The sequence below is a fragment of the Babjeviella inositovora genome (genome assembly GCF_001661335.1).
Source record: "Babjeviella inositovora NRRL Y-12698 unplaced genomic scaffold BABINscaffold_5, whole genome shotgun sequence".
In the NCBI taxonomy this organism is placed as follows: Eukaryota; Fungi; Ascomycota; class Pichiomycetes; order Serinales; genus Babjeviella; species Babjeviella inositovora.
Window position 1 is genome coordinate 39,237 of NW_017566842.1, and position 22,421 is coordinate 61,657.

Below are 22,421 nucleotides of genomic sequence, written 5' to 3' on the forward strand. Positions count from 1 at the left end.
GATATACAGGATCATGGTATGAGGGTCGTGCTCAGGGATACAAATCTGGAAACACATATCTCCACCTTACTCTCTGCTACGTTTCATGACATTGATATCAAATATATACAGGTTACCGGATCTAATCGTGCATGTAGGCCACGGTGGTGTTGGAGGATCTGCCCCAGTACTTTCTCATTCTCATGAAGGTCTTCAAGTTTCCGAGATTCTTGTTATACAAGACAGAACAGCCGTCCAAATCGGTCATCAAGGGCATAGCCTTCCTCTCTTCGTCCAATTGCTTGGCCCTGGCAGTGACACCCAACGCCTCGTACATGGCGGATGCGTTCTGGAACGCAACCTGGGCCACCTCGTAGCCCCTACTGCCTTCGTGGCGCTTAAGACGGATGTTGCGCACGGCATCGTCGGCCCAGACAATCGCGCGTTCGTCATGAAGCTTCCAGAGAAGCTCGGCGATGGAGGTTTCCAATATGGCGAGCTCCTCCTCACTGACACGCAAGTTGTGGAAATCGCTCAAGCAGAAGTTGAACTTTTTCATGGAGCCATAGTCCAAGGTGAGCTTCCCGTCAGATACGTGCACGGGGTTGAAGAGCAACGTGAACTTGTGATTGAGGTTGCGGTAGAGCGTCAAGTACACCTCGAGTGCCTTGGTGTAGTTACGCTCCATGGTGAAGATGCGGCCGAGCTCCTGGAGGTGATAGTTGAGTGAGGTAACCTGGGCCGAAGATTCCGGCAAGTATGCCGAGAAATTAGTCGTTTCCAATTGCTCCGCGACTAACGGCTGCTGCGGAAGGTAGTCAAACGCGGCGGTCAAGGTGTTGATGCTGGCAACAATCTCTCTCTTCAACGCCTGAAGGTCCGCAGGACCGGCGTTCAAGCGCTTCTTGAATTCACGGGCCTTTACATACGCTTTGATATCAGCGTTTCCAAACCCATCGTACTCCATGGCACGACCGAGGAGGCGTTCACCTTCCTCAGAGTCACCATCCATGATCAAACCCATCCCAGAACGCACTAATAAGTCCACATAGCAATCAATATATTCATCAGACTTGGCTCTTAAAAGCTCGTCGGGGATGACTGGCACTGAGTCCCAGAAACGCGCCTGGATGTTAACCTTACCCAAACCCTCGAACTGGTACAACAACGACAACGCCTCGAGCCAGCACTTTAACGCACCGGTGGAGTTGTAGTCCTCCACATCGTACTGCGTGCCCCTGATAACTCTGATCTTGACACGGAACGGCCACTCGGTCGCATACGGCTGGAACAATTCCTGTTTCGGCTTCACGGTGAAAAACCAGTACGACAAGATGATTGCCGCAAGCGAGAGATACCCGATGATGAACATCGGCGCCATCTTGTAGACAAAAGTCCGGATAGTGAACCCCCAACGGTGGAGGAGACGGCGGAGTTTGCCTCTTTTCGGTGTTGGTGGAGGTGGTATGTACGGGTCTTCCGCGAGGTCCTGGTCTCGAGTGAGTTTGGCAACCGTGGCATAGCCTCTGGAGATGGTGCCAATCAAAGAAAAGTCCCTGGAGGCGAAGCCTCTAGTGACGATGCCAACCAAAGAGGGGATCAAATAGGGGGAGCCTCTAGCATGAACCGAAAGTGAAACAAGCGGGGTGGTAGATGTGATGGAAAGCGGTCTGACGTTCAAGATAGAGCCCCATGGCAGGGGAGTCCGTAAGGGGTATCCGAGACACGTCCTGGAAAGTATTCGCCCGGCAAACATTAGACTGCTTGGAGATATAGGCTGGGAGATCTTCTACATTCACGTAGGCAAGACTTTTCATTTTTCATACAAGACTCATAGCAAAATTAGCGTACAGGATAAATAAAGGTTGAGAACAGTTAGCGGAATCTGGCAGACGGAGCTTGCCAAATTTGAATTTGCGAAAGTGGGGCCAATAGCCAATTTATGAATTAAAACCAGAGATAAAAAAAAAAACTTTGAATTTTAAAAATAACTGATATGGTGAATTAACTGTTCTCTGGCGCGGGGGATGTAACGCGCAAGACAACGTCGCCATCCAAAGCAAGGTTGCTGATATCCGCCATTCCCGGTTTGTCAATCCTTAATTCCTCAACACCAGAACTCATGGAGTCACTCTGAGGGTGTAAATTCGGTAAAACGTCCATCCGGTACCATCTTCCTAACACTAGCGCAAAAAACGACCCCGCGACAGATAAGGGCAAGAACATGACCATGGCGCAGGCCGAGGTTACAAAAATGGCTAAAGATTAGTCAACTAGTGAGCGTTAATTCTTAAGCACTGTTATACAAACTCCACGCAGTCCCATAGAGCATGACCTCTCGGACGATGTTGGCAGCCGCCAAGAAGAAAATTATCATGGTATATGTCGGACCAGTAGTAAGGTGTAAAATTGTAGTGTAACAGAGGTTTAGCAAAAAGAGGGTTAAAGGGTAAAAGGAGTGGGCATCGAAGCGTTAATTTGATCCGGCGCGTTTTGCTTTTGCAATATGCATCACATGGAAATTAGCGAGCCCTATAACATCCCAAAATGGGCCGGGCGCCAGCCGTGCCAGATAACAACTATAATCGTCAGTGTAATAGAGATTTTTAGCGATTCGAGGCTTGGGTGGTGCTGCCTAGCTAACCAGCATTATTTTCAACCGTGGCCAGGTATGTAGTTAAAGTACGAGGTTAATTAATCTAGGAACATTCTTACGGAAGCGAACCTTGCGTCTTGCAGCCACAAAGGTGATAACCCAATATCAATTTAACTGAAAAAAATAACAAAAAACCCTATTTATATCTGAAAACATATATGTAATAGTCCATTATTGCATTGAATCAAAGGGGCCATGCTTTATCATTTTTGAATCTGTGTGTAGTTATAAGAAACCGCTATCTAAATGCATAACAGCAAAAATACGTTCTCAAGAACCTAGGAACACTGTCGAGATAATCAGATACAACTACTTAGACCATAAAAACACACTATAAATACCAGACATCAGATTTTTGAATGAATTGTTGAGAAACCGGTAAAGGCAAACGAATGTCGGGGTGAAACTTGCATATACAGTATCATTTTTACCTCGGGGTTCCTTGGGGGGTTTTATCCAGAGCTCCATCCGTTTCCCCTTACTATATTAGCTTTACACTCTGAAATATAAACCTAGCGTTGACGACACCATATTCTCAAGGAGATGTAATGTATTATCGACTACCTACGTGACTCTAATGCTCACGGTTCTACTCGAGACCCTACGCTTTATAAATCTCATTCACAAGTATTTCTTTGCAATCACTATACAAGCGGAGACATAATATATACAGGTCTACAACGTGGCGAGCGCGACAGCATCGTCGACGAAGCGGTCAAACTCGGCTCGGTCCACTGGGATCACGCAACCGTCATCGCGCGCCTCCGCGCGCGCGGCGAGCGGCATCAACATGTTAACCTCGAAATGGCGTCCGCCCAATGAGTCGCGTGTAATGACGTTGCAGTCAACGTATCTTCCGTTAAACACAAACGACATGGTCTGGCCATAAGAGGCCCCCACAAAGATATACGGTACTGGGACCGTCTTGGTAGGGTCCTCTGTCGGATAGTTGATGGCAATCGGGGCGGAGCTGAACACCGGGTCGCGGGTTTGCTTTTCGTGACTCTTGAAGGAGTGAATCAAGTACTCCTTGAGAGCCTTCTGGGAGGCCAAGAAGGGCGATCTGGGCGATAAGAGCCCGATTTCGTCCTCTGACTTTGCTTGGTCCTTGACTCCCATTGCATGCAAGATTGTACGTTCCTCTTCGCTCAAGCCAGATTCGGATTCCTCAGCCTCCCCTTCTTCCGTAGGGGCTGCGAATTTCCCGTCCGCGAGTTTTCCGACGACGTAGCAGCCAAACTTCATGTCCGTGACGTTCGTTGCGGCGGCCTGACCACTCACGTAGTGCTCGTTCTCAGCGACGGACGCCAAGACTTGGATACCCTTCCAGTAGATCTTGCCGAGGTTGCTGATCGGCAACCACACCTCTAATGGCGGGTACTGTTGGAAGTTGGCGGCGTTGGAGTACGCCTCGGGTACGAGCTTGACACGTGCAAACGCAGCCGCGCTCTTAAGCGCAAGGCGTGCACCCTCAGACTCGGCAGAACTCTCAGACACGAGTGGCAACTGGTGCACCTTGGCGTAGATTTTGGGGATGGTGGTGTTGAAGATGTAGTTGTCCACGGCGATGGCGTCCGCAGGCTTCGTGGAAAAGACAGACCGGGCTTTTGGGGTCTTTTCAGCGAACAAGAGGGCCCCGAAGGACACACTCATGACCGGGTCCTCCCATTGGGCAAGAGGCACGGTACGGGTTTCGGGGTTTGGAATGAATGATGTTAGGGTATCGTACAAGCGGTTTTTGGTTGACTGAGGAAGCGATATACTCTCAGAAGTACCTGCATCGGTATGTACGCCATCGCTTTCCTCCACTTGGCCAACCTCGGTGTCAAGGGCAAGTTCCATGTCATGGCTGTTTACGCTCTTCGGAAGAGTTTCAGAGGTGTGATCCTCGGTGTAATTCTGCGACTCGTAGGCCTCAGAGAAAGCGCTGTAACTGGGGATCTTGTCGGTGAAGGAGGTTAACTCCCGGAGGGCCTCTTGAGAAAAATATTCATCGGCGCTTACAGTTTTCTTTTTGGTCGTGCTTTTTAATGTGTACCAGCACATATCCCTGTGCACATGCGGAAGCACGGATTTGTTGTTGTACTCGTAGAAGCGAAGAGGAGCGAGATCGGGTACCGTGAGATGCTTGACGGCTGTAGGGTTGTAGTCGAGCGAGAGCAACACTTGTCTCTTCATCCGGTCGAGGAGGTCACGATTGAGGAACCACACGTTGTATAAAAGAGAAGGCCCTGCCAGGTGAGTTGTAGGAGGAGATTCCAGAGCTAAAGAGGACGTTGAAACTGAAATGGACAGAGGCTTGTCCAGAGACTTTCTCGGAGATTTTTCCACAGATTCGCCCAGAGCTTGTTCAAAGTACACATCATACTTAGCCTGTAACCTTCCCACATCAAGCCTCTTCCCGTGCATCTCGCACAATTTGTTCAACTCCGTCAAATCCAACGTCTCCCGCTGCACTGTATTCAACAAGTACCCAAGGTTAATATCAATATAGTTCAACAAGTTCTCGGGACCGCGCAAAATCAATTTCAAGTCGTCCGAAACAACAATCTGCGCGCCCTTGTGTGACATTGCATGGATATAACGCCCCTTCTCTGATAGCAAGAAGAATAAATCGCGCTTACTGAATTTCAACGTTCTCTCAATGATCAAATCGTCGAGATAGCTGATCTCATCCGAGGCTTCCACATTCCACACGCGCTTGATGATAAATTCAACCAACTTGGTCTTTGAAAATGTCTTCTTATAGCCGTACGGACTCACGGGCTGGAGAGCCATGTATCCTCTGAGTTGGACCAACGAATAGGCCGCGTTTAAGTCCATCTCTAGCTGCTCGTACCGCATCTGTGATACCTTTGGCTTCACAGGCTTCATGTCCCCGACGGAAGCGATCACCGCATGGTCCGAGACGGCCGCCTTGAACACTAACAACTGCTGTCGCTGTTCGTCAATTTCGGTGAAGTCAAACGCTGGAATCGCCGCCTTAGCCTTCTTCTTGGGCTCGCGTGTGAAGGATGTATCACTAAACCCCGTAGGTGGCACGTTCGGGGGCGTGCGCCTGGTGCGCGCGCGGTTCTGGAGCCTCAGTGTGTCCAAAACTAAAATCTCTGATTCTTGCGGAACATGCGCCTTTCCGCCGGCTAGTTCCACGTTTAACTCTGCAAAAATGGATTCTAAAATGGAGTCAGTTGGATTGGAATCAGGGTTTAGGTTCTTATTCACCACGTTTTTCTTGGCTTCGACATCCATCAAGAACTGGTCGTCAAAGTCGTTGGTCGAAAAGGACGACGAGAAGAGGCTTTTCTTCTCACGTAGCTCCCGCAGGCACGTGAGCATCCGCTGGAGGTGGGTTCGCAGAATTCTGAGTGGAAGGGCCCGGATCAGAGAGTGGAGCATGGTGGTGCGGGAACGGTGAAGTAAAACAATGTTATCAGCGTAGAAAGATATAAGAACGGCGAAAAGATTTTGGCCGTGCGGCGGCGCCGCACGAGCAAGCCTGGCGAAGAGGTTGAGCTGGATCCATGGGAGGTGACACATAGAAGGAAGTACGCGTTCAATAGTTTGATTTCTATATGTATGAGAGTTTATTTATACTGACCAAGTTATTATGGCATCATTATATAAAATCTTTGAAGAGCTTGTATTGGAGGTTTTAACTGGAGCCGAAAACAGTCCAGTGCGGAGATAGAACGTTTGAGCTTCAGGGAACAGCAATGCCTTTTCTGAAGCCTATCTCGGGTTACACTCTCTGTATTTAGCTATATCTGTACATCCAAAGTGATTACATTCTTAAAATTTCATGACTCTGTACTAGTTTACGGGATTCTGGGCCGTTAAACACAAAGGTGGTCCAGTTGGCCTGAATGCCTACTGGGTGCCATCGGTCTTATATGTGTAGCCATTCTCCTATTCTGAGGAATGGCAATTCATCAATTTTTTTCTCTTTATCATATAAACATGTAAGGGAGTTGGCACATAGCATATTTTTGGGCTACTTACAACATTTTGCTTATAGCCAATTCAACATGGCAAACCGTATTTCTAAATTCGATCATAGAGATATCCGTGATAGTTTAGTGGCTAGAATCCCCGCTTGTCGCGCGGGGGACCGGGGTTCAATTCCCCGTCGCGGAGCTTTTTTTTACTGCCAAAGCTCTTTACTGTTTTTGGAGTTGTAAGTTTTACCATTCGCTCAAATAGACGTACAGGGGAGGAACCAGACTAGGGTTCGCGAATAACAGAAGGGCTGAGAACACGTTTCAATGATGTCTCCCTGCCACTCTCACATTTATTATCTTCACCCTAGACCTCTCAAGTCGACCTGAGACTCTGGACCGTTTCGTTATAGTTTATATTTCTTCCGCTGGTTGTAGCAGCCACTTAGACACTCTCTTATCCCAATCTGCAGCCTTCAAGGCGCATTTTTGTTTTCGCGGAATTCGTAAAACCTGCAGAAAAACTCAACCATTATATTTTTGGCATGGCTCTTTCTCACTCTCTCATTCCTCCATTGCTCGTCACCTACAATATGGAAATCGAAATCCCTGTGACCACGTCCGAAAGAGACTTCCGTGGACAGCAGTACCACCACGACCAGCAGTCACGCAAGGAGCAGGACGAGAACCCGCTCTTTGACTTTATCACGCCGACTTACACCAACTCGTGTGTGCGTCTCGACCGCCCGTCAACGTATTTGCTCAACAAGGCGCGGCGCAAGAACAACTTCCACTCATTGCAGAAGTCGATGTACAGCAAGACAGTTTACATCGGTGGGCTCCTGCTGAGCAGCACTGAGCAGCAGATCCATGCGCTCTTTGTGACGTGCGGCAAGATCCAGACAATCATTATGGGGTTGGATCGTATCAAGTTGGCGCCGTGCGGGTTCTGCTTTGTAGTCTTTGACAAGCAACTGGGCGCGTTAAATGCCGTCAAGTGGTTGAACGGGACCAAGCTAGACGACCGCGAGTTGGAGATCGATTTGGATCCCGGATTTGAAGAGGGCAGACAGTACGGGAGAGGTGTGAACGGTGGTCAGGTTAGCGTGGAGATGAAGCAGGGTATTGGCCACACGGCACGTGAGTACGACAACGGGGCGTATATGAGAGGCGGTAGAGATAGAGGAGGCAGGGGTAGAGGCAGAGGTAGAGGCAGAGGCGGGAGGGGCGGCCAGAGACCGGGTGGATCTTCTTACGAAGGGAGTGGCTACATGGGGGAGTTTGTTCCGCGATCTTCCGAGTTTAATCCAAGTTTTGGTAATCAGTATGAGTATCAGCCATGAGCAACGCGAGCGAAGCAATCACTGGTATCCGCGAGCGCAGCTAATGCAAGCCGGACAAAGAAACGGCAATCCAGCCAAAGTCACGGTGATCCGGCCAGAGCCATTGTAAACCTGTATATTAGAATAAAATATCTTCGACAAATCACTGTTAGGTAATGTCGGTCAGGGCACAAGCCTTAACAGTACTGGGAGTAGGCATGTACCAGTTTGCAACCAAATTTACCGATAGTGATAAATGACGCACTGGAGCTGGTGGGTTTTAAAGCGGGGTTCAACAAAATATGCTAATATTGTGGAATAAGGATCGAATGGTTCGGTTACTTAGCTTTCTAGGATATCTGACCATTTTTTGGTGCTTGTACTTTGCCCTATAAAACTTATCGTACGTCATATCTATTCAAGATAGCTTCTCTTTATAGGTATTCCTCGACCTTCCAAGGTGACACTTCGTTTATCGATACTGCTTTGCGGGATTTGGGTAACTCTACACACACAGTTCTAATGGATCACCCAGGTAGTACGCTTCAAAGGGCGCCTATCTCCTCAATCGTTGTTTAGCAACACGTTCGGGATTTGCGAGCTCTACATAGGTATTTTCAGCATAAACTAAAACATTCTTTTATTGCATAGGGGCTACTCAAAGTTTGGTCAGGAAAACGGACCGATAACTTTACAATTCACCGGAAGCGTCGATGGTGATCTTACCTCTGGTGGAACCAGAGTTAGAGCCGAAACCTTCGATCTTCTTGACAATGTCAGCACCTTCGACGACTTCACCGAAGACAACGTGCTTACCGTCCAACCAAGAGCATGGAACGGTGGTGATGAAGAACTGGGAACCGTTGGTGTTTGGACCAGCATTGGCCATGGACAACAAGTTTGGTCTGTCGTGCTTCTTGGCAAAGTTTTCGTCAGCGAACTTTTCACCGTAGATGGACTTACCACCGGTACCGTTACCACGGGTGAAGTCACCACCCTGCAACATGAATTGTGGGATGACTCTGTGGAAGACGGAACCAGCGTAACCGAAACCCTTTTCACCGGTACACAAGGCACGGAAGTTTTCAGCGGTCTTTGGAACGACGTCGTTGTACAACTTGAAAGTGATACGGCCCAACTTTTGGCCTAGACGAGTTAGTATTGAGCCTAAAATTCCGGCCAATTGGACAGGCAAAGATCACATACCGTCAATGGAGGTGTCGAAGTAAACAGTAGACATTTTGATTGATGTAGAGATAATGGTTTAAAGGGAGAAGAAGAGAAAAGCGAGAAATAGCAAGAAATATATACGCTCGTCAGCGTTTTTTCCAACGCCCTCTGGACGCTTCAAGGGGAAAAAATGGCCGGACCTAACCCTTAGCAGCCGTCTCTCGGCGATCCCTCGGTAAAGTCGGGGGTGAAACAAACCAACTAACAGTCACGTGATGAAGAAAATTTAATATACGGGTATTCCAAGCTTTCCGGGATGATCCCCTTCCCTATCGGCACGCTCCGGGCCGCTTGATGAGACCTCGTTTGCTTTCGCGATTTCTTCCATGGCGTTCTTTTGTTGGCCTCCTGCACAAAATTCACGTGACACGTGAGCTTCTGGCCCAGCACCCAATTTGCATGACGACATCGTACCAAGGGGTGCAGATGATAATTTCATTTACCTACTGAGGTTAATTCGCACATTCGGTTTGGCCTGGTCGCTTTGAATCTGCAGAAATTGTCTCCAGGAGAGGTCCCGAGGAATTTGCTCATGTTTTAAGCAAAGTTGATCCTTGTTTCCGGTCAAGTCTCTTCGTCCAGAGCTCACTTGGGCCTAACTTCTAATCTCCACTCATTTTGAAACCTGGCCGACCGGCATCGGTTTACTCTTTGACTTAATCGGATTAGCCCCGGTGTAGAGATCCTGATATGTGATTAGGTCAGCATCCTAGGGATAATCATTGGAGTAGATGCGGAGCAATGTAGGATAGGGAATTCTCCGGGGTTGATTCAGCACCAACCGGGGTATCGGAGTCCCGGAGTTAGCTCCGATGAATAGATTTAGCTGTACCTCGAAACCTTCAGCGAGCAAGCAACGACGTGGTCTGGAACCCGTGGGTATACAGTGGATTCGAGCCATACTAATTGCATGCCCCAAACTCTCTCTAAAGTGACAAATCCACAGATAGCAAAGCTTCAAATTGGTCGTGATAAGTAAGGCCGAATCAGTATCGAGCTGCGGGATAACCTTGATTGAGCTGGTATCTAGGGCAACCACAATACCTTTTAGGTTGGATAAAAACGAAGAGGAATAATAAATGGACAGAAATTGTACTTGTATAGAGGGGGTATTCTGCCTTGATGATATACCAGCATTAGACTTCTATTACATCATGGCTAGACAATTTTGTTTAGTTGACGCATGGCAATACTCGTTGCGCTTTGTACTCTCTCTTAATACTTTTAGTTATAATAAAAGACAAAAGCTTCCATAGTTTTATAACCAATCCTTTTTTCCCTTCCAAGGCCCCTAGCACTTCTATCTTGTGTCCGAATTCTTTTAGTTTCTAAATAGAAAATGTATCCCCAGCCTAGGGTTACCGTTTTCCAAGCCCTATATTGGATGTTTTGACAGTCAATGATTCTAATGAGAAACACTGTCTAGCGATGAGCACATCGGGACTATATGAACTCTCGATACCACTTTGGCTCTCCCCGCGGTGTGGTACACGTTTCGCACCGTATTTGAGTCGCGCACGCACATCCCATCGCGAGCCGCACCGTTGCGAAAAAAAATCCTATTAAATTTTTTTGGTAAGCTGAAAAATCCACCCACTCTCTACCTTCACTCTCCAACCCCCACTCTTGCATTCATAAACATGGAAAACCTCCGCGTGACCTTTGCAAGTGACGATATCCTCCCATTCTACGTCAGTGGTGCCTCCGCGACGGCCTCCGTAGACGGGGTGACGCTCGCGACAGCCGTGCTTGAAGACGTCGTGATCACGGATCTCAGGGCGAACCAGACGGTCCACACGCTCGAGGGTGATGGTGAACCAGTCACTGTGGTGCAGCTCACCCCAGATGGTCACTACCTTGGAGTCGTATCGCAGTCGCAGCAGTTGCGCGTGTTCGACTGTTGGACGCGTACGCTCACGCGCACGTTCAAGCTTTCCTCACCGGTGTACGTCGCGGCCGCAGATCCCACGTCAACACTCTTTGCGTTCGGTGGGGCTGACGGTGCGGTCACCGTGTGGGATATTGAGAACGGATACATCACCCACTCGCTCAAGGGCCACGGGACAACCGTGTGCTCACTTGCGTTCCACGGTGAACTCAACAACGCACAGTGGAAGCTCGCGTCCGGTGACATCATGGGCCAGGTCCGTATCTGGGACTTGGTTAAGCGAAAGTGTCTCCACACTATCAACGAACACAACTCTGCCGTCAGAGGGCTCGCCTTCAGTGCCTCCGGTGAGACGTTCATCTCCGGTGGTAGAGACCAGGTCTTGGTGATGTATGACGCCACCAAGAAGTACAAGGTGGCCAAGACGATCCCGACCCGCCAGCAAGTGGAAAACGCTGGATTTATCACCGTGGGCGCGCACGAGTACATGTACACTGGTGGATCCGGCAATGTGCTCACGTTGTGGGACGTGGCCACGGGTGAGGTGCGCGCGCGCTCTGCCGCGCCGCTCGAGACCAACGAAGAGTTGATGATTACAAACATCTTGCCACTTGAGGATGAGGGTGAGCACAGCTTGATGTTGGTTATTTCCGACCAAACGCTTGTGGAATTAGACTTTTCCGCGGTGGAGGACGTCATAGAAGACGGTGATGAGGCCACTATCCCTGTCAAAAGGCGCGTTGCGGGTAACCATGGTACGATTGCGGACATCCGCTACGTTGGGCCGGAGTACGATCTCTTTGCGATGGCCACAAACTCACCAGCGTTGCGTATTATAGACCCAAAAACCCCGTACGAGGTGCAGTTGCTCGAGGGCCACACAGATTTGCTCAACGCAATCGATGTTACCGTGGATGGGCGCTGGATCGCGACTGCTTCCAAGGACCACGACGCGCGGTTGTGGCGCTGGGACGACGCGCGCGGCGCATTTTCGTGCGCCGCGGTGTTCCAGGGCCACGCAGACCCTGTGACTGCGCTCGCATTGCCACGTACGCCGGTAGCGGGCTTCCCTGCATTTCTCATCACCGGGTCTGGTGATCACACCATCAAGAAGTGGAAAATCACCAAGAGTGTGATGACCGCTGAAACTCCAGAGATTATCGCCTCCTCTGAGTACACCAGAAGAGCTCATGACAAGGACATCAACGCGATTGACATTGCGCCAAACGACGAGTTCTTCTGTTCTGCATCCTTTGACAAGACTGCAAAGGTCTGGGACCTCGAGTCTGGGACTACCGTGGGGATTCTCACGGGCCACAAGCGTGGGTTGTGGGACGTCAAGTTCTGCCAGTACGACAAGCTCCTTGTGACTGCTTCTGGTGACAAGACTCTCAAGGTGTGGTCGTTGACGGACTTTTCCGTGGTCAAGACCTTGGAGGGCCACACCAACTCCGTCCAGCGGGTGTGCTTCTTCAACCAGAACAAGCAAATCTTGTCGTCCGGAGCGGACGGCTTGGTCAAGATCTGGGACTGCACAAGCGGCGAGTGTGCCAAGACGTTTGATCACCATGCAAACCGTATCTGGGCGCTCGCAACGCGCGACGATGGTGCGGCGTTTGTATCCGCGGACGCGGACGGTGCCATTGCAATGTGGCGCGACAACACCGACGCGACCATCGCGCAGGACCAACTCGACCGCAAGCATAAGGTGGAGCAGGAACAATCGTTGGCCAATTTCATCAATAAGGGCGACTGGTCGAACGCGTTCTTGCTCGCGCTCACCTTGGACCACCCAATGCGTTTGTACAACGTGTTGAAGGCGTCCATCGCGAGCGGCGGTACCGGAGTCTTGGGGTCTGAACAGATGGACGAGTGTGTTGCGGGCTTGAATGCGGATCAATTAATGGTGCTCTTTAAGCGTTTGCGCGACTGGAACACCAACTCCAAATTGTTTGAGGTCTCGCAGAAGGTGATCCATCTTGTGTTGGCGAGATTCGAGGCCAATACGTTGAGCGAGATTCCCGGCTTGGTCAAGTTGGTTGAGGCGATCATTCCGTACAGTGAGAGACACTATACGCGAGTGGATGATTTGGTCGAAGAAAGTTACGTGTTGGACTACGCGTTGGCTGAGATGAACCGAATCTAGCGTGCACGATTTGAGTGATGCCGTTATGTATATTATGTATATTGAATAAATTAGATATCAGGTTAAAATAAATGTGGATGAGTAGAGTGCGTATATATATATATATATGACTACAAATGTTTATGTGTGAATTTCTCATCGTGAGGTTCACCTTTGTCGTTGGCATTATATCCTTGTGGAAATCTAATGAAAGCGGAGAGTTTTTTAAAAAAAGTTGAAGCTTCTTTATTCTAGTTACATTTCCCCTATAGGCTACAGTGCTAGCTTAGCTTTATTGATATTATACATTCGTCTTTTAAACTGAATACACTTCAGGTGCCTTGCTCAAATCAATAACGATGCCATGATATATGACCCCAGAGGAGACTAATGATGTCAATAAGCAATATGTAAACGTAAAATATAACCAACAACCAGAAGATCATACCGGACTAATAGTTATGCCAGATTGCACCTTTATGCGCTGGAGGGGGCGGTGTTAGGGGTATCACCGTTTCATAAATTTTGGGAGCTCCTTGATCCACAGAGGTATCTGTAGGAGGCGAGAAATACAGGGTGGATTTGGGCGTGCAATGTGAGTATCAAGCCTTGGACTAGGCCCTCAACATCGGATAGTAGTGTCGCCTTCCGGGTAAAAGATCTGTTCCTCGAAGAGAAGTAGACTACAGCACCCGTCTATATATATCTATTGTAAACAAGATTCGGATAAAATCACACCACCAAAGACTTGCCCAATCCCCCCAGCTTTACTTGGATACATGCCAACAAAGCCCATGCAGCAAACAGATTACATGCGTGATAGCCGTTCTTGGAGTTGAAGGTGCACCCGGACCTGGGGTCTGGCAGTACTCTTCTGACAAGTGTAGAACCAGAGTTCCGGGATTATTAGGCTTGGTCTACGAAATATCTGAAACAATTTCATAGAAACTATCGTTCTTTAGACCGAATGAAAGTTGTGGAAACTTTCGGTAATGTTGCGTGGATTGAGATATTACATGACATAGGTAAGCCATACGTAGACGGGTATCTAGTCATTTGACCTGGGTTAACAACCCTCCGGATAAGCTGAAACACCCTTATGAGAACGCGAGAACACCAATCCTCCCGTCTGAGTGAGGGTATCTGGAAAGACCCACTTCCATATCACTAAACGAGAGTGCGGATACTCAACACGAGCTGAAGTAGTACTCCTATTTTACATTATCGTAACTGCCAGAGGCAACTATTACTTTAACACGGGATCCTATTTGTTTACGGCATCCAACGCAGGTTCTATCTGTATGCTGCAACTCGGCCTGCTCATCGTTGCATTGGGATTTTTATATAGCCAAGGGCCTTGCAGAATCGCGTGATTTTACGGCACGTCAAATTTCTTGGGCGTCGGGACATGCATGGCCTGTAGGCAGGATTCTGGAAAAGGTTAAATTGTCAGATGATTTTGACACAGGTTGTAAGACAAAAACATGGAAATTTTTATGACATCATCTAATTTTGAGAGTGGCAGTGGCATCCCTGACCTCTATTACCAACTAAATGACAGTGCAACATCTTACTTTTCCCAATTGGATCCTTCGACCCCTTCGGGTGTGTACCGGCACAACGAGTATTTTGCTGTGCAGGAATGTCTGTAGTTCAAAATCACACCACTTTCCGTGCTGCATACCGTTCGTATGGGTTATTGCCCGATCGGCTAAATATGACTAGGGAATCTTAGACTACACGGCAGACATGCAAATATGGAACGATCTTCCAGCCAGGGTTCGTTAAGATTATTTTTTCCTCTGTATTAACACTGGACTCTATTTGATTTTCAGTTAGAGCTCATTAGGACCGTAGGTACCAAGGCACACCAAGGCATGACCATCCCTCTATTAAAGACGTGGATGGCATTTGACCCGGTTTCACGTACATGGATAGGCTGCGGGAAAACGCACACTAGGACTGCATCTGGTCTCGTTTGCGTTGCTGATCCGAAGTTGCAGAGGGATGACCGGAGGAGAGTTCAAAGTCTCAGCTGCACAAAGACCGCTAGTCACCTGAATTAAAGCCTCGGACATCGTTTTGGTTTCTTTTCTAACCGCCAACCCGAGGGGGTAATCACATGCAGCAAGTCGCTTACGTCTGCATCTTTTATATATAAGTCACGGGTTCCTATACTTCTCCCCTACTGCTGCCATCACCTTTTCTTTTCTAAACTACAAATCTCACCATGTCCATGCCATATTTATTTGACGACGCGGTCGACTCAATTTTCGGCCCCAATTTCAATTTCCAGGAGAAAACCCCGACGGGATTTAACTACGACGGGGTGGCATTTAGCTACCCAAGCGAAGACCCCAACTTGAACCCTCCACAATCTACCTTATACGACAACGCCCCTCCAAGCCTATACCAATACGATCCACAGATGAGAAAAACAATGTCTAATCCTGATTCTATGACTTACTCCACTGAGTCGTCCACCAATGCGTCGCCTACGTACTTGGATACAACGTCCCTCGACGAAATGGTGGCGCAGGACGCCATGTTTGCCATTCCACGGGAGGAGGCCTTTTCTGGGATATCTTTCGACGAGTATCCGCAAACCGAATTCAAGATCAAGGCCGAGGAAATGGACTTTGATCAGATGTTCGATGACCAGCTCATCCCAGACTCCAATTATTCCAGTGACTTATCCCCTAGATCGATTCTAAAAACCAAAATCAACCTGAAGAATTTGGTGACAGCGCATGCTACCGTCTCTGGAAAGTTCCGTGGGGCCAAGAAGGAAAAGTCGTCCCACAACGTGATTGAAAAACGCTACAGAAACAATATCAACGACAAGATCAACTACTTGCGCGACTCTGTACCAACCCTCCGTTATTTGGTAATCAAACAGGAAGCAGAAGAGGAGTACCAGCAGCAGCACCGAAATGCCTCCATTGACACCACCAACGCCGGTAGTCCGCTGTCTGGCAGCTCCTCTGCCGCTCCTACACCGAACTCCAGTATGGGTAGCGAGAACGAATACCTAGTGGAGCCAGATATCAACCTCGAAGGCTTGAAGCCAGCTAAAAAATTGAACAAAGCCACAATTTTGACCAAATCTATCGAGTACATTAAACACTTGGAGGAGAAGAACCAGCGATTGGCGGCGGAAAACGACAGCTTAAAGAATATCATCCTTCGTATCGTCCCGGAATCCAGCTCCAGCGGCCAAAATACACGCAGAAACGCCTCTCCTGCGAGTCCTGGCTTGAAAAACAAGCTTTTGATGGGTGGGTTAGCGTGCGTGGTGGGTAACTCGCTTAGGGGAGACTTTGAACAGGGTGGGAATAGAGATAAGAGCGCGCTCCTGGCATTTGCCGGGCTTTTCCCACTAGGTGGTGAAGAGGTGTTTGCCAAGTTTTCGCTTATTGTAAAGTTTGCCCTTATGGGTTACGTCCTTGTGTGGTTGCTCAGTGGGATATTTAAAAAGCCAAAGAAAACTGCGTCAGAAGCCGTCGTACCTGGGGTTTACGATCGCCTTGTGAAGGAAGTGAGCTCCTTAACTGGACTCTCTGTGGCTGCGGCGACTGGGGATTCCTGTGGGTTGATGGCCGGGGCTTTGCGGTTGCGCTTCCGGTCTATGGACCTCAGCGCCAAGCTGAGAGAAATCCAGTCGTCTGTTCTCGCTGGCAGCGGCATTTTGATTCAGTTACATTTCCAGAGATGGTTTGTCTTAGCTCAGAAGTTTGTGGTAGACCGAAAATGTCTCTGGTTGTGGTGCAGGTCCCAGAAGTTGTTCCTCTCTCGTGAGGAAACGTCTGAGTCTGAAGCCGAATTATTCTGTGGCGCCATCGGCAACTGGAGCATTTTGGATGAATTACACCAGGGGGTCGCCGGTAAGACCTTCTCTGATGCCCAATTGGTGCAGGCCTTCACCAAGTTGATTATCACCAATCAGATGAAGGCGATTGTCTCGCGTGTGAGCCAGTACAACTTCCACAGATATACGGGGTTCAAAGACGAAGAAGAGACCCTGGAGGGATCCAAGTTAGTGGAAATACATCAGAAAATTGAGCAAGATATTCGCAAGAGCATGGCTTTCATCCGTATCCATTACGGCAACGTGGGTGGCTTGAAGTTGCAGCTTATGATCTGCCAGTACTTGCTTGACGGCCCAAAACCTGCGGGGAAGGGAAACTCTGTGAGACTCTTGCAGAAGCAGTACAGCCAGTTGCCAAAGAAGGCCGCCGGGTACCCGTTGTCCATCAAAGCGTTGGCAATCATCGAGCAGATTTTTATGCATAATTGCCAGTTTTCTGACGTGGCGTCCTGGGTGCACAAACTCATTTTGGGCTCAAGCGGAGAACTCGACGACAGCGGGGTAATGGAACGGTTGCTGGGAGGGTTGGATATGATGAGCTTCGCCGCTCTTTTCTCCTTGGTGTTATTGGTCAACAAAAAGTACGGGTCTGAGTTGAAGTTCACGGCGGATGCTGTCCCCTCTGCACTGGTGGTGCATATCGAAATGTTGATCTCGTCATTGAGGGTTTTTATCAGCAATACCCAGGACTGGGTGGGCCCTGAGGACGATCTCAAATTGACTATGATTGACTTTTTGGTCAACTTGGACTACCGTATCAACGGATTTGGTGATGACCACAAGAGCAAGAAGTTGGAGGTGTCGTAGGGCGATGGAGTGTATGATGTGTTTTCAGCAACAGAGGCTTGAGGGTTAAAGGGTGTACATGAACATTAGACAGCCAATGAGTTTTTATGAGTAGGAATATTATGATTTTTAAGAAGATGTGGCTGCTAAGCTTCAAGAAGAAAGAATTCGAGTCATGAATGGCCTTTGTAGTTCAAAAGTCTGAACACGAATGTAGCTTCAAGTTAGATATGCGCCGAATGCTATATTCTTCTGATATGTCCGCTAGGTAAAACTTTTGGTAGCTATCTATAATTTAGCAATAGTGTATAACGCCAAAGAGGATTTTTCGGGATACCCGTTGGCTACGTGGATTGTGCCTTTTGGCTCCTATACTTTGTCAGCGTTCCGCCAGGATCTGCCTGACTTGTCATCCTGACCAATATTCTCTGATTGTTTCCGTTATTTGCTAGTAACTTTCAGCTGCGAGGGATTCTAATGGTACACTTAGAGTCCTAAATGAAGGCCATTTTCTAAATAGGACAAAAAGTCTGTAAGGTCTATTCTAAAAAGGACTAACTTCGCAATCAGGCAATCTCCCCGGGCTGCAACATCTCGTGTGAGTACCAGCGGTCCACTCCTATCTCATTCATGTTGAAATCACCCGGCACGTGCAACTCTGCTCATTCTCTCATACACCTTAGGTTGGCGGTCCAGTGGTATAACGGTTATTACGTTTCGTTTACATTTTCAGTCTTCACAGAGAGGCTTTTATGTGCCGAAAAGGCTCCGAGTTCGATTCTCGGCTGGATCATCGTTTTTTTCCTATGCTGCCGTCAACAATTACTATCTTTTCCACTCTCCCCAACCCAAGCATTTTGGTGGCATGTATTCAAACGTATCGAGTCCGAACCTAGCAGCCAGATTGGGCGGTACAGGCTGAACTACGTGCGCGACACAGGGTTATCCGTCAAACTGGGCGGCCTGATCCCTTCCCCGTTGTTTAAACTAACCTCAGCTAGACCATTCTCCCGTTTAAAGTGCGTGAGTGTTTTGAGGACGATTCGAAGCCTTCGGACTGGGAGGTGTCTAGCGACTATACAGAGTCCTGCATCCACGAGACCGTTCCACGGCTGGTCCGGAAAGGAGGGACTTCTGAGGGATTTCTTCAGGTTAGCGCAGACTTATTGCCAGACGTGTATCAGACATGCAGGCTACAGCCTATGACGTCATAAAAAGCGATCTCAATCTGCACCAAGCCCACGAATAACTATGACGTAGGCTGTAAATACTACAGGGTGCCCATACTGGACTGCTGATAGGAGTCGCTGAGAGCCCTTCATACGACAAATTTTAGGCGTCCATCAGCCTATTTATTATACCATGGCCAATGAGTTTTGTACCTCTTTTAAGCCTACAGTGGGCCTGGAAGAAGGCTCAAAAGGCTAGCCCGAGCCGGTGCAGGATAGAGAGGAAATTCAATGTCTTGGCTTTTTATATCATGATGCATAGCCCTCCTAGAGATAAGCAGGATAACCCAGCATGTGGTGTCAACAAAATAACTTTACACGGCCCACGGGCTTAACTCGAGTCACAGGCCTCAGGTAGGTTGGTCTTAAGCCGAAAATCTAAATAAGGTTTGACTTTTATCACAACAACGGCGCCTGGCCCGTAAGCCGTGTCTATGCCTCGTTACAGCTAACGCTTAAATAAGTGAGACAAAGCTTCACTTTAAAGATCAAGCCGTGAGCACTGAAAGAATGTAGTATTTGCTGATAACGGGAAATCATACCGAGGACGGTCGGTGCGCCATAGACAATGCCACGCAGGGAAAATAGCATACCTGGTGTGCCGCTAGCACAAATTAAATAATAGATCTTATAACTATGCCTTCCACTTTAGGCTTTCTGAAAAACAAAATCTTCACATGCCTATCTTAGCTTCAATTTCCAAACCTTCAAGTGCAGCCCTTGTATTAATTGGTCTAGGATTCTAGGTTATGGCGATTGAATTGTCGCTGCACGGGAGCTCTGGCGTTAAAAAATAACGTTCAAGTCCGATAGCTCGGAAAATCTCCAACGCCACACTAAAGTCGTTCATCTTGTCCATTGGTACCAGTTTCATATCTAAACACCGTTTATTCTTCCGAGGCAGGAACTGCAACCCCCCTGATATAATGTTTCTCCAAGTTAGCTAGAGTAGGCCCAGGCCGGATCACGGCACCGGGTTATTCCTCTCTAACCTTCGGATTGATTCCATGCACCTGCACGTCAAACAGTGAGATGGCGTTACGAGCCTTGATAGCACATGACATCATTGTTATGCACGCCGTTGTAGATAGAGCCTGTTTGTGCGCCCTATATCCTGAAAACTCCTCTTTGCAGCTTAATTAGGACATAATCTCACCAACCTGTTTACAAAACGACACCAAACTGCATTTCCTTTTTGTGAGAGTCCGTTTGACCGAAACGGTACGAGGGTATAAATAAGACGCTGGACCCTCCACTCTTTTTCTCCTCCAATGCTCTTAACTAACCACACGCATCTTACACAATCCTGATATATCTCCAAACATGTCTACCAATATGATTTCTTCTCCCTTAGCCTCCGGTGTCCATACGCCCTCTTCCATCCCATCCTACTTGAACAACGATGGTATCGATGAGTTGAAACCAGCCAACAGAAAACACCGCGTGTCCTCGTTGTCCCTCTCTGACATGGCGCACTGGCAGAGTGGCATGTCCAAGGTAGGCAGCGCCAGGGAGTCTGCGACAGACTTGACCAGAAACTCCTCCCTCCTCAATTTATCCAGAAATGCGTCAGTCATTAGACGCAATCGCAAGCAAGTGATAGACCACGTGCGTGTGGCCTCCTACGCCTTTGCCTTTGATATCGATGGTGTCATTGTCAAGGGCCCCGAGACCATTCCAGAAGCCAAAGAAGCCTTGCGTTTGTTGAACGGTGAGAACAAATACAACATCAAGGTGCCGTATATTTTTGTCACCAACGGTGGTGGCAGATCAGAAAAGGCCAGATCCCTTGAATTATCCACACGTTTGGAAACTGAGGTCACCCAGGACCAAGTTATCCAGGGCCACACTCCGATGAAGGACTTAGTTGACGTCCACAAGAATGTTCTTGTAGTTGGTGGTGTCGGCGATGCGTGCAAAAAGGTTGCCCTTGAATACGGTTTCAAGAGAGTCTTTACTCCGTTGGATATCATGAAGTGGAACCCGTCTGTGAGTCCATATCACAATTTGACCGAGGAAGAGTTGAGCGTCGCACAGGATTACGACTTTTCCAAGATCAAGATCGATGCCATCTTGGTGTTTGCTGACTCCAGGAACTGGGCGGCCGACCAACAGATAATTTTGGAGTTGTTGATGTCTAGAAACGGTGTCATGGGTACTTCCTCTCCAAACTTTGATGAAGGTCCAGGCATTTACTTTGCTCACTCCGATTTCGTCTGGGCCACTAATTACGGCTTGAACAGATACGGGATGGGGGCCTTGCAGGTCTCCATCGCCGCCATCTTCCGTGAGCACACCGGCAAAGAATTGGGGGTCATCAGATTCGGGAAGCCGCAGAGAGGTACCTTCACCTATGCCAACAAGGTTTTGACTCAGCACAGACAGGAGATCTTGGACCAACACGTGTCGCAGGTGTCACTAAATGATTTGGGCAACCTCACTGAAGGCGAGGTTGCTCGCCACCCTCATAAGCCTGTCTTTTCTGACTCTGACTCTGACTCCGAGGATGAGTTACCTTTAGACTTCCAGAGATTGGCCAAGATTACCTTGGACATTCCACCAGCCTCTACCGTTTACTTTGTCGGTGATACCCCCGAGTCTGACATCAGATTCGCCAACTCTCACGATGCTTCGTGGCATTCTATTTTGGTCAACACCGGTGTCTATGAGGCCGGGACAGTGCCAAAATACGCTCCAAAGCATACGTGTGAAAACGTCTTGGAAGCTGTCAAGTACGCTATCGAGAGAGAGCATCAATTGGAGTTGCAAGAGTGGAACGAGTTTTCCGAGCACGCTTCTCCAGATACCAGCGCCAACGTTTCTGTTCGCGGGGATGACGAAATCTTGGGTGGCGAAGCTGTTGATGTTCCGGTTATTTTGGAGGAACAAATCTTGGCTATCAAGCATGTTGCAGCTTAAACCTTTGCCGAATGTTTGATTCCCCTGTGCCATATTGTATATTTTTACTCTCGTTATTGCGATTTTTGGGTGGCTTATTATATAATTTATAGACAATTTATATTACAACTAATAGACTTGTAGTGACAACGTTAGCTGACTGCAAAAAAAAAAGGATCATAACCTTGGTTTCTTATACTTCGTTTGTGATCTTAAATATCGACTTGGTAAGTTTACACAGTTGGACCTTTGAATTATAGATAGTAAAGGCGATATTGAAAACATTAACAAGCAATGGTTGTGCGCCCAAGACCTAAGTGGAACTCACAGAATTAATATTTGATGAGAACGAGGCCATAAAATATCTAGAAACCTATTCCGGTGAACCACGCTCAACCTAACTCATTTTTACATATTCCACCAGCACGTGTATTCCAATCTGTAGCCGTAAACCCGAGCACAAAATCCACTGCAAGGATATCATCGAAAATTATCAGTGACAAAT

General features: G+C 48.2%; 8 protein-coding genes and 2 non-coding genes across 10 annotated transcripts; 6 read left to right on the plus strand and 4 right to left on the minus strand.

Moving 5' to 3' along the window:
- Window positions 1–121: 121 nt before the first annotated feature.
- Window positions 122–1,735, minus strand: BABINDRAFT_166476 (uncharacterized protein; the record flags this gene model as incomplete). The annotated part of the gene is made up of 1 exon (XM_019130431.1): window positions 122–1,735. The coding sequence occupies one exon, from the start codon at window positions 1,733–1,735 to the stop codon at window positions 122–124; it is 1,614 nt and encodes a 537-aa protein (XP_018985430.1).
- Window positions 1,736–1,857: 122 nt separating this feature from the next.
- On the minus strand, window positions 1,858–2,365 carry BABINDRAFT_161093 (uncharacterized protein). Its single transcript, XM_019128647.1, has one exon. It carries the CDS (start codon window positions 2,209–2,211, stop codon window positions 1,984–1,986), a length of 228 nt encoding a protein of 75 aa, XP_018985431.1. The 5' UTR covers window positions 2,212–2,365; the 3' UTR covers window positions 1,858–1,983.
- Window positions 2,366–3,250: 885 nt separating this feature from the next.
- Window positions 3,251–6,184, minus strand: BABINDRAFT_161094 (uncharacterized protein). The gene has a single exon (XM_019128648.1). It carries the CDS (start codon window positions 6,029–6,031, stop codon window positions 3,311–3,313), a length of 2,721 nt encoding a protein of 906 aa, XP_018985432.1. The 5' UTR covers window positions 6,032–6,184; the 3' UTR covers window positions 3,251–3,310.
- A 513-nt stretch (window positions 6,185–6,697) lies between these two features.
- Window positions 6,698–6,769, plus strand: BABINDRAFT_t166. The gene has a single exon. It is a non-coding gene; the product is annotated as a tRNA-Asp (tRNA).
- A 245-nt stretch (window positions 6,770–7,014) lies between these two features.
- Window positions 7,015–8,054, plus strand: BABINDRAFT_161095 (uncharacterized protein). The gene has a single exon (XM_019128649.1). It carries the CDS (start codon window positions 7,116–7,118, stop codon window positions 7,911–7,913), a length of 798 nt encoding a protein of 265 aa, XP_018985433.1. The 5' UTR covers window positions 7,015–7,115; the 3' UTR covers window positions 7,914–8,054.
- Window positions 8,055–8,308: 254 nt separating this feature from the next.
- Window positions 8,309–9,597, minus strand: CYP1 (peptidylprolyl isomerase). The gene is made up of 2 exons (XM_019132138.1): window positions 9,099–9,597; window positions 8,309–9,038 (listed from the first exon to the last, which is right to left on the minus strand). Exons 1-2 carry the CDS (start codon window positions 9,130–9,132, stop codon window positions 8,584–8,586), a joined length of 489 nt encoding a protein of 162 aa, XP_018985434.1. The 5' UTR covers window positions 9,133–9,597; the 3' UTR covers window positions 8,309–8,583.
- Window positions 9,598–10,762: 1,165 nt separating this feature from the next.
- Window positions 10,763–13,156, plus strand: UTP13 (Utp13p; the record flags this gene model as incomplete). Its single annotated transcript, XM_019130791.1, has 1 exon — window positions 10,763–13,156. One exon carries the CDS (start codon window positions 10,763–10,765, stop codon window positions 13,154–13,156), a length of 2,394 nt encoding a protein of 797 aa, XP_018985435.1.
- Window positions 13,157–15,926: 2,770 nt separating this feature from the next.
- On the plus strand, window positions 15,927–16,307 carry BABINDRAFT_21863 (uncharacterized protein; the record flags this gene model as incomplete). The annotated part of the gene is made up of 2 exons (XM_019131274.1): window positions 15,927–16,098; window positions 16,171–16,307. Coding segments are annotated over 2 exons (309 nt in total), but the record flags the coding sequence as incomplete, so codon positions are not given.
- A 2,171-nt stretch (window positions 16,308–18,478) lies between these two features.
- On the plus strand, window positions 18,479–18,582 carry BABINDRAFT_t167. Its single transcript has one exon. It is a non-coding gene; the product is annotated as a tRNA-Val (tRNA).
- Window positions 18,583–20,189: 1,607 nt separating this feature from the next.
- Window positions 20,190–22,049, plus strand: BABINDRAFT_161100 (uncharacterized protein). The gene has a single exon (XM_019128650.1). It carries the CDS (start codon window positions 20,342–20,344, stop codon window positions 21,935–21,937), a length of 1,596 nt encoding a protein of 531 aa, XP_018985437.1. The 5' UTR covers window positions 20,190–20,341; the 3' UTR covers window positions 21,938–22,049.
- The last annotated feature ends 372 nt before the right edge of the window (window positions 22,050–22,421 follow it).

What these genes read in the sequence shown, in the direction of transcription:
- BABINDRAFT_161094 (XM_019128648.1), bottom strand. Translation starts at nt 6,031, where the DNA reads ATGCTCCACTCTCTGATCCGGGCCCTTCCACTCAGAATTCTGCGAACC.
- BABINDRAFT_161095 (XM_019128649.1), top strand. Translation starts at nt 7,116, where the DNA reads ATGGCTCTTTCTCACTCTCTCATTCCTCCATTGCTCGTCACCTACAAT.
- CYP1 (XM_019132138.1), bottom strand. Translation starts at nt 9,132, where the DNA reads ATGTCTACTGTTTACTTCGACACCTCCATTGACG. An exon ending in CTTCGACACCTCCATTGACG is followed by an intron (nt 9,039 to 9,098) that starts GTATGTGATCTT and finishes TAACTCGTCTAG; the next exon opens with GCCAAAAGTTGGGCCGTATC.
- BABINDRAFT_161093 (XM_019128647.1), bottom strand. Translation starts at nt 2,211, where the DNA reads ATGGTCATGTTCTTGCCCTTATCTGTCGCGGGGTCGTTTTTTGCGCTA.
- BABINDRAFT_161100 (XM_019128650.1), top strand. Translation starts at nt 20,342, where the DNA reads ATGTCTACCAATATGATTTCTTCTCCCTTAGCCTCCGGTGTCCATACG.